We start from the raw sequence: 10,788 nt of genomic DNA, 5'->3' as shown, positions 1-10,788 counted from the left end.
GCACGCAAATTTATTATTTTGTGCAAGGAAATTATGAACTATACTACATAGGTACAGATAAAATACACCACTAAATGTAATTATTCTCTTTGGTCTGATATTAAACAGTTAACATAGGGCACACGGTTGGAACAGTGTAGCTGGTCTCGCCCCACAACTCGATGCGGTCGTTTGTCATGACAACAGCGTGATCAACCGGACATTGACACATTCCCGCCATTCTCAATACTTCCACGTGGGAAAGTACACGTGGCCAGATCATAAAGTTGTCGATCGTTCCGCTTGATTAAAAAGCATAGTTTTACCTTCAATTTTTTATGAGGTGAAAGTCATTATATTTTCCATTTTACACCTAAGTGGTAAAGTTTTCATTCAAACCTTAAACTTTGGTTTGGATCCAAATTCTCGGCTTTATTATCATCTTGCTCTTGTCCAATCAGCATGCTTCCACCTCCATCAACTATAACACCTGTAACATACGTCACAGAAACCAGTGTTTGTATTGCGTAATGTTTTGTGTGTGTAACATACGCCACAGAGGCCAGCGCTTGCACAATCCCATACTGCGGCCCATATGATAAATTCATCGAATGTTCTCGAGTAAAATAATACAAGGAGGAGCAACTCCTTCAGCTAGTGTGCAACAGAATGTGTGAACAAGCGACTGCTAGTACAGCACGCGTGAATCATCTATATCCGCTCCCACAGATAATCTTGATGTGTACTGTATTTTATGTTCCTGCAATATATTACTCATGATATCACGTGACATTATTGACCAATCAGCTCTCATAATGGAGAGCGTTAAAGAGCCCAGTTTAAACCGGTAAATTCATTCTATTTGATTCTATTTGGTTCTATTTGATTCTACTTGATTCTACTTGATTCTATCGTATTACTGTTACACTGCTAATATTACTGAGACTCTACAAGCTATTCGCCGGCTTGGGATTTATTCCCATAGCCTGATAATAAACTGTTTATTTGGAATCAGCGGTTTGCTGGTGAGAACGAGGCAGAAGCAGATTTAACAATCGAAGAGACTCAATTCGCGCTCAAGCCATCGAGACACTGTTAAATATCTCAGAAACACTTCGAGTTATTTACACACCCGAGTATCCTATGGGAGGATACTCCTCCTCATTTACAAACGTTCCAATTACTTTTCTGCTCGAATTAAACCACGTGCAAATGTGATTCTGTAAAATAGAGGTTGTGAATGTAGCTGCAAACCGTGTACAATGCTTCGACCTATCAGGACTCATCAGTGACTTGCGGCAGTCCGCTAACTAACCAAGCAGATCCTATATTTAACTTTGTGTTGGCTTTGCAGTCGACGTCGATCAGTCTGGTATTAAATCAGGTATAAAACACTGGAAAAGAACCTGATTGATCGAAACAGCGTGCATTGTCTGCAGCTGACAAACAGCTATATTGCCTGATTTGTTTAGGAATGCCTATCAAATTTCACAAGAAACAATGTAAAATAAGAAAATTATAACGTGTTGAAGATAGCAGTATATTGAATAAAACTTACCAGTTCATTAGGTTGCTTGAGTATAAAATCAGCCGACGTATCGTACATATACATACGAAGTATGTTTGGCGGCTTAATGTGATATCGAAACAGATCATTCTTTGAACCCGTCGAGTAACTTAGTATTGGAGTGAAATCCTTCGGCCATTCATTAACTTTGACCCAAGCACAAATTGTGCCGCTCGTCATTCTTGGGAAATACCCTCTGTACCTCACATAGTCTTTCGTTTGTTGAACACGTGGAAATGCAAAGTGTGTCATCGTGCAATCTAAAAATGTAAATCGAACACAACAAAGAATAAACATTATGGTTTGTATGGTTAACCTACTATACTTACTGACTGTTGGAACGCTCGGAGCCATGTAAGCATAGGAAACCAAACTGTCAAGATGCCTTACCTCCCGCTCAAGGCGTTCAATCTTATCTGTGGAAGGTTTATTAAAAAATTTAGACTAACATCAAAAGTTGTACATAGATTTAGCTTTTACCTGTACAATTGGAAGAAACGTCTGGAACTTTTGATCGGTTGTCTTCGATGTTTGCCGTCAAAGCCACACCAAGTCCAATAAAAACGATACAAAGTTTTTGCAACATGTTCAATGCGACGATGTTTGGATATAGCGGCTTATATTTATTACGTATGAGCTACAGCTAGATTTGTGAAACACTACACTAAAAGCCTGCGTTGTTTCCCGTATGATTAAGTTACGTGTACGTACACGTGTTAATATATATAGCCAACGTCGCTAACAAGCGTTGCGTTGACCAATATGGGCACAAGTTGGCAAACAAAACTTTACATGGAAATGTGAAAAACGTTACCCTCGTTCCCAGAATTGCTATCAGCTCAAATAATAAACTGATATCCAAAAGCAAACGTATTGGGTCAACTACGCAAGTTGGTAATGTTGGCAGAACATTAAGCAACGGCGATTGTACGAAGAAACATGAAAAATATTTCTTCAGTTCGCAGTAGTAGTTGCACATCGATGAATCCACAATGAAGGTCAAATACATAAGAACATGAATTGGCTAACGTGTGAACATTGTACATGTGTAAAGGCTCAACATTACTTTATGGCACCCATAAATTGGAAATCTTTGAGCTTTTCTCAGACCGAGACTGAAAACATGATGTTTTCAGCTTAGCGAAGAACACGTAAAAAATGACGACATAACGGATAAATTATTGATAGTTCTATTTTATGGAAGCGCATACACAACAAAACACTTTAATAATGGCGGTGTTCAAATTACATTGCAAACATGCATTGTATCAATATCAGTTAAACTTTTAGATTTTAAAGAAATGTTTTAATTTATAGACTTGACAGTTCATATTTAGTCTCAACGGAATTTTTTGGACATTTACAGGTCAGAGATTTCTTCTCAGACTTGCTGTAGTTGCAGCACTATAATTTACGCAAAGTGATCGTATGGTAGACTTAAAAGTAATTACGTATGGTATATGCATCCCATGATGAGTATGTTGAATTATGGGAAATTTGAATACCTACAGGGGAAACCAAATACAGCGCATTTGACCGTCAACTGCAAGCACTTTATTTGGCAATTCGACATTTCCTATACTTCCATGAGGGACGCAATTTTACTGCTTCAACAGATCATAAACCTCTTACTTTCGACTTTGAAGCTTTGGTAACTGTTCAACAAACCGACGAGGTACGGGCGTATCGCACAGCTTTGACAGGCCTTCATCTTCAGGACATTATACGATTGGCACTTCAGGTGTTAAGCTTTGCACTGCGTCGACAATCCACGACCGGTCGTCCCAGCAACAAGAAAAAATATTTTTGACGTTATCCATGGACTCTCACCCATCTGTCCGCATCACCGAGCAGCTTATTGCCTCCAAGTTTGTTTAGCATGGACTGCGCAAGCAAGTGGGCCTTGGGCGAGGCAGTGTCTCTCATGTCAGCCAGCCAAAGTGTAGCAGCACCGTTAAAAGAATACGAACGTCCGTCGAACCGTTTCAGTCATGCCAACATAGTTAGGCCATTACCGCAATGTCAAGGCAAGATGTATTTACTCACGATCGGGGACCGTTTCACTCGCTGGCAAGAGGCAAATCCCATACAGGATGCCCCAGCAATTACCTGCGCCCGCGCTTTCGTCTGACATAGGATATCACGTTTCTGTATTCCAGCCCACTTGTCTTCAGATCGAGGGCCGCAGTTCGCTTCGGATTTATGGGCAGCCAACTTTTGCACATTTACAGAACCACTTCCTATCACTCAAAGCCAATGGATTGGTGAAGAAATTCTATCGTCACCTTAAAAGTGCGATCATGACTCGTCTCAGGAACTCCAACTGGATGGATGAGCTACCTTGGTTACTGTTCGGAATACGCACTACCCCATTTTTTTGGCGGTCGAGAGCAGGGCATCGATTTTTTTCTGCGTGTCGAACATCTTGAGAAAAATTTAACGCGCTTATTCCTTGAACGTTAAAGCAAGTTTTCGCTGGTTTTTGCATGGATTTTGTCCAAAAATTTATTGCGGTTGCGTTTATTTAGCAATCTAAACATACAAATTTATTTTGGTTGGGAATCCCAAGCGATGATGCCATTAAGTTTTCAACACTACGTAACCGTTCAGTTAAAAGCTGTTGTTTGATAGAGACTTGAAATAAAAATTTCTCCCCAAAAAATAGTTTGCGTTTGAAATTAAACGACTTATGCTGGCATCAACGTCTTCGAACCACTTTTACCACCAGCATGTACGGCAAAAATATGACAAATAGATGTGAATAGGAAAATCTTTGGCGTCCAATCTTCGAAAAAAGAAAACTAGTGAGATCGATGTTAATGTTGCAAGATTGGCGTGACCGATATGTTAGGCTTAATTAAGTTTTAATAGTAATTCAATTTATTGACCTTGGTAGATAACAATAGCGTTGATCTGTTCGTGGTACTGTATACCGGTAACTTAAAATTTATTCACGCTGCCCGTGTCAAACAGTGGCGTGTCGAACACTTAGAATGGCGAAAAAGGCACAAATCGACACCCTGGTCGAGAGCAACACATAGTATCTATCGAACTGAAACCAGCGCATGTTGACTTGCCAGTTCCAGTTAAGGTCGCTCGCCCTCTGCGTTACGTACGCCCCTGACCAGACGTGACAACTGATCGCTTTCTGAGGGTGGTCTGTGGCGACCTCGCTGAACGTGCCACAAACTGTTTGCACCGAAGCGTGCACTACGTGCCTTTCTCGCTTGCATTTTTCGCCTTACAAAAGCTGCTTTGCGCGTGCGTTTTTGTCTCATTTCTCAAGTGCTCAAAACTAAGCTGCAACCGCTTTAACATGATCATTATCACTACTGTAATAACAAACTGACACAATGAAAGTGCTGGTGGCGGGTTTAGGAAAAACAGGAACGAAAACTATGGCGACTGCTTTGAGACTTCTAGGGTACGAAGTGTACGATTGGATGGAGAATTTCTATTACCTTGGAGATGATTGGCAGAAGCAAGTTAAAGAGGGTTTTAAAATAGAAGACATGAGACGAATGTATGAGAATGTTGATGCAGTTATGGATGGTCCTTGTGATGTTTACTGGGAGGAAATATTTGATGCATTTCCTGATGTGAAAGTAGGAAATAGTGTTTGTAACTCAATCCCATTGCTTCGCATGGTGCGTATTTTTGCATTGCAGGTTATTTTAACAACACGTGATGAAAATAGTTGGGTGGAAAGCTGGAAAAGACAAGTTGAGGAAATGAACAACGACATCATGTTTCGTCTTGCACGCACAGTAACGTACACTGGAGTTAAAGCTCAATTCCATTTTGCTTTTACTGGTGAGCTAAAATTTGCCGGCGGCGTGAAAAACGACAAAATGTTTAAGCGAAATAGTGACGTAAATACAAGTTTAGGTACACATACTGGAAGAACGACTGGGTTTTTGAAACACATTCGTCTTACGTGAAGATAAAAGGAAATAACTAGCCTCAGTGTTGTTTGGTATAAGGTTCATTCAAACACAAAATTTTCGGTAGATGTTAAAGCACTATATGAGTTACTTGAAGGCTTTTATACATTGCATGATTTACAAAAAACATTTTTTTTTTTTAAAATGAATCAACCAACCTATATAGTGAGGCTGATTTTAGGTGTATTTTGGCAATGTATTCTTTCAGGTAATCATATGGCGAGGCACGAAACATGGCCATACTCTAGTTGGAAGGCTCTTCCCGATGAGACGTTAAAACGTGTTAAACGAAGACACGAGCGGGATTTGAAGCTGGTGAGAATAAATGTTTACTGTGGTCGTATAAATTTAAATAAATATGAATAATTTCCACAAAGTTGATCTCCAGTCAGTAACTCTGTGTGTCGTTTGCTTTTACATATCTCCAACAGAAAATAAGGTGTTGGAATTTACGTTGCAACAAAACATATACATCGAATATGGTATAAGTATGTTATACAAAGTTGAAAACACAACCATTTTCGTAATGTGACTGATAACGTTTACTTTATTGAAAATATTTTTGCTAGAGAAAAGTGTGCTAAAAGGTTGTGTTGTTTAACGTAAAAGCATTATTTTACTGAAATTGTTTGCAAAGGTCACGATATCACTGACAGCCAAGCACATGCAATTTGAACCGCAGTTCTAATTTATTTTGCAGGTTGTACCCCGAGAACAGCTACTGGTGTATGAAGTAAAAGAAGGTTGGAAACCTCTGTGTGATTTTTTGTCTGTCCCTGTTCCAGATTATCCGTTTCCACACAAGAATAAGGCAGCTTGTGTTTTGGACGAATTAAGAAAGGAAAATCTTGTGATGCAACGGATTGAGACAGAGTTAATGATTTTTATTGGCTGCTTCTTTTTTCTTTGTGCAATTTGCATGTACATTTTTGGAGGATTCTTTCGTTAACTGGCTATGGCACATGAAAACAAATTGAGCATAATTTTTAGGATTGGTTAGGACTTCTTTACTCCAGTAATGATGAAGCAAACTTTCTACATGAAATCTTTTCCCTCTATGTGGTTTCCAATCACTTCAGTATCCGGCACAAATCAATAGAACGTACAAATCCAAGCGATATCATACTTTCCATACCGTCATTCACGTTAAAATCTTCCCTGAGGCAAAACATCTTCGTGGATGTCATTAACCAGCGGGTGGTGCTTTAGTAAATTGTAATGTATTATATCGCTTTCAATTGTTGACCTACATTCACCCGTTAACGCAAGTCACTCTTAATTGTGCCTCGTCACGATACTCGTGCGACATTTATATTCTGATAAGCCAACCCTCTCACGAGATAAAAATTAATCTAGTTCAGTCTCGCAAAACTTCTCCGCTGACTTGAGATAAAAGATTCTTGTTAACTACATTTGTTTTGTTACGTTTTTACCTAGTCACCATGTCTTAAAATGAGTCTATATATTGGCCGCTTGGCTGAAGAGCCAGTCAGTTTTTGACATGTAACTTCGAACTTTTATACTATCTCAATACACATAATCAGATTTACTTGAACTGCCTCATTGCAATTGACATTTTTTTATTTGTGAGTATTCGAATGTTTTGATAATTTTGATACAACCCATCAATTAAAAATTGTACAGTTTCTTCAATTCGCCGTGTCCGTCTCTGGTCTTTACCAAAAATACTTGCTGGTACACTGCTTTGATAGGAGACTGAATAGTAAACGACTTTATTAGCACGAGGTTTCGCGAGCTTCATATCACTTCATCACGTGCAGCAAAATCATCATATTATTTTCCCCATTCGTGTTTTGCCATCACTTCTTTGTCTCGAAAAAATCAACATTAGGTACAAATCCAAGCAATATCCCAGCTTCCGCTTCGTCACTTACGCCAAAAAACTTCCCTGAGGCAAAACAGCGTTGCGCCAGCTAACGTGAATATCGTTAAAGCAGGGTTGCTGCTCTTAATCAAGATTTTACCAGGTTCAACCGCCGCAATATGCTCGAACATCTTCAAATAACCCAACGTATTTTAAACAACAAAAAACACTGTCTTTTTCCAACGAACCACTGAATTCTTAGCTGGACGTTGTTAATCTAAATGTCCATCTATGTCACAGGACTTGAGGATCAATATTTTCCATTCCAATGGAAAGAACGCTTCAGGATTTTCCATCCACATTTCCTCCACATATTCAATATGATCGCGATTTGTTCAATCCAACTGTTTAATTTTCACTTCACATTATGCAGGTGTTGAAACGATCGCAAATTTTACGTCAGACAAAAAACACAATGTTTCTATTTCATACTTAATGTTTAGCATTAGTAAGGATTAGTTCAGAACATCAACATAAACAAAACCAAACTTGCATGTTCACATTCAGGTATCATTTGTCAACATTGAAACAACATCTCAATGTTTAAAATTATGCGATCACAGTTTACAAATAGTTCCTATAACGGTTTACACTGTAGCAACACGCATGCTTCCCTATTTAATTCTTCACACATTTGGAACACAGACGGACCGAAGGCTGCAGACAGAGTTGGGCTTTCCTGCAGAACTCGCACAGTCTCCTGGCATCCTGTTCGACGACAGATCTTTTTCTTATTGTAACTTGTGAAATACCCGTTTGCACTTTACTCTGTCATATTCTCTGTCATTCACTCCACCCAACTCGGACACTTAATTATAAGCAACTGATGTCATGCGGTAGAAGTTACTCAGTCACTAACGCGCTTGGAACAATTTTAAGTTACGTCACCTGATATTGGAAAGTGTCCTTCTATTCAATAAAGTACTCTGCTCACAACTTAACGAAATTAGTATCAAAAGTAAGAACACGCAAGCAGACTTAGTTTCAGGTATAGCAGCCGCCCGAATATATATAAACGCTTCAAGACCACTTTTTCATGTAATAAATTAACTATAGCTATCCAAAACTAGTTGCTAACAAAATAATAACATTTAATCGCAGTATAAGTTTTTGCGGCACGCTACGCTATAGGCGAATGAGGAAGTCAATTAATTCGCTGCGACTTCCGCTGTAAACACGCCGCGTCCAATCTCAATGCATCTGTGAATAAAACTTAGCAAGTTAGCCACAAAAAAATTTTAGATCATAAACTCGTGTATTTAACAATTATAATTCTAACAAATATCCAGGTTGCTTTTGCTGTTACCACAAAAGGGTACAACGTTTCACAACTATGAGAGCTGGTCATTTGACCTTATAGGTAATATCTACAACAGACTGTATACTATGTAGGCCTCACCGCAAACTTAACGACCAGCAATTACACAATTATTATTCAGTGAAAGCGAAGAGACACCTGCGCCTTTCTGGTGTTGTTGTATCAGCCGATTGAGTTCCTAATAAAATCACCAGTTCACAATTGCGGTCGGTATGCAAAAAAAACAAATACCGCTTTTTCCAATGTCATTTTATTTCTCATATTTTTTTAATATGGTTACAGTGCGTAATACAAAGATTTGATTTACTGCATCTACTTTTGATCAGAATGTGTCTGCGTAAAAATGGACATTTATCGTTCGAAAACATTTTGCAGCACATTTTGTTTTGAACTGATATCAGACGTGTTATTTCCTGTGAACGTGACTCTGTACAAAAACAGTAAGTCTGTTCTGTGCGTCATACATGTGGTGGAGTTGATTTATTTTAAAACAGACGCAAATGAAATTGTTGCAAGTTGTATTCAAACTCAATTGAATTTGAAGGCGGAAACGACTGTTTACTTTAAACAAATAAGAACACATTTGCTTGTCTAAATAACACTTGTTGGGGTTTTACGCAAGGATTACCATGCCAGACTTATTTCTGGGATTTGTGTTTACTTTTACTAGCAGTGTCATAGAAAACACATAGATGCTGATATCTAAGAAAGGTGCTTATTTTGGACTTACGTGCTTAGTTTCCGTAATTAAAGTGCTTTTATTTTGTATATTTAAAAGCAATATTGCGCGTTATGGAGGTGTTTTGACGAACCAGTGTGGCTATAACAGCATTTGTATATAAATTAAGCTGTCGTCATCCCTAATCAAAATCCGATAAATTTTCTAAAATATATCCAATACTTGCATCAAAAAGCTTATTATTTGGCTTAGGCCGATTGTATCTCTGGTTACGCGTTAAATTGGCTCCGCAACGGGGACAGAAGAAATAAATTATTAAATTCTTTGTTATAAATTCAGAAGACAAAGTTGTTTGAGTGATTGGGAGTGTGATTGTAAAAGCGAAGTACTACTGATATAAGCTTAGCTTGTCCGGCCGTGCGATGACGCGACTACGTCACGGTATTTCCTGTAATCTGCTGTGACGTATTTATGACGGTCAAAGTTTTCCGTGCAGTCAGATATAAAAAACGTGTTTCCTTGTGTCTACAGTTAGCATTACAACACTTAATATGTATTTAGTAGTTTTTCTGAGAGTATACAATGGCAGCGTTGTTGTTGAGAGTTTTTTTTGTCTGTAGTGAGTGTTGGGTGGTGGTCATTGTGTGGTAATGATTAATACCTACTGCACGTTACAGCCTATACATTTAGTTACGTGTACAACTTGGTATAATGCGCAACATTTTTCAGTCAACACTATGACGGCTATTTATGAAACTACTTACAAATCGTTTATTTGCTTGTATATTTGTGACGTGTACATATTGACTATAAACGCTGTTTCCAGGTCTGCGTAATTTAAACATAAACAACGTCTTCCTATTGCTGCTGACGACATCCACTGGCTTAAAACCATTTATAACGCTCGGTATTTTCAGCTAACGTTGATTGTACTTACAAGCTTAAAAACATTACAATCGACCAACATTCTGCCTTATATCACGTTAGCTACAGAATGAAAAGATTTTTGACAGCCGTTGCATATGTTTGTCTGCATAACGAGTTCAGGACATAGCGCAGAATTAACAGTAAGCTAGAATGGACACACCAGGATTTGGAAACCATGAGATTTGACAGTTATGATACTGAGATGTGTTTGCCTCGTGGGATACCCACCACGCTTTAACAAAAGTTTTCTGCAAAAGAGTAAAAGTTTTGTTGGGTGCAATAAAAAGAGTCAAGTACTTTGAACAAGAAAGCCAAAGCTAGTATGCTAGACCAAGAGCAGACGTTTTGATCATCAGTGCTAATTGTAATTGCAACAAGGCGTGCATAGAGGCGGACGGGTAGGCAACGAGGCAACATGCTTTGATGCAACACAGTTAGCACTGGCTTTGTTCAAATTTTTTGATCTGTTGTTTCGCACTTTTACCGAAA

The 10,788-nt window shown here is 38.6% G+C and overlaps 2 protein-coding genes across 2 annotated transcripts; one reads left to right on the top strand and one right to left on the bottom strand.

Annotated features, from left to right (window-relative positions):
* Positions 1–100: 100 nt before the first annotated feature.
* LOC145895788 (C-reactive protein 1.4-like) lies at positions 101–2,132 on the bottom strand. The gene is made up of 6 exons (XM_082984572.1): positions 2,027–2,132; positions 1,876–1,962; positions 1,538–1,806; positions 1,112–1,199; positions 379–469; positions 101–281 (listed from the first exon to the last, which is right to left on the bottom strand). Exons 1-6 carry the CDS (start codon positions 2,130–2,132, stop codon positions 101–103), a joined length of 822 nt encoding a protein of 273 aa, XP_082840698.1.
* A 2,767-nt stretch (positions 2,133–4,899) lies between these two features.
* Positions 4,900–7,016, top strand: LOC145894624 (uncharacterized). Its single transcript, XM_082983252.1, has 4 exons — positions 4,900–5,151; positions 5,215–5,359; positions 5,699–5,805; positions 6,191–7,016. The coding sequence occupies exons 1-4, from the start codon at positions 4,900–4,902 to the stop codon at positions 6,437–6,439; spliced, it is 753 nt and encodes a 250-aa protein (XP_082839378.1). The 3' UTR covers positions 6,440–7,016.
* Positions 7,017–10,788: the final 3,772 nt, after the last annotated feature.

This window comes from Ascidia mentula, chromosome 3, assembly GCF_947561715.1.
Source record: "Ascidia mentula chromosome 3, kaAscMent1.1, whole genome shotgun sequence".
Lineage (NCBI taxonomy): Eukaryota > Metazoa > Chordata > Ascidiacea > Phlebobranchia > Ascidiidae > Ascidia > Ascidia mentula.
Note: the sequence above shows the minus strand (reverse complement) of the source record. Positions and strands in the feature narration are given on the sequence as shown.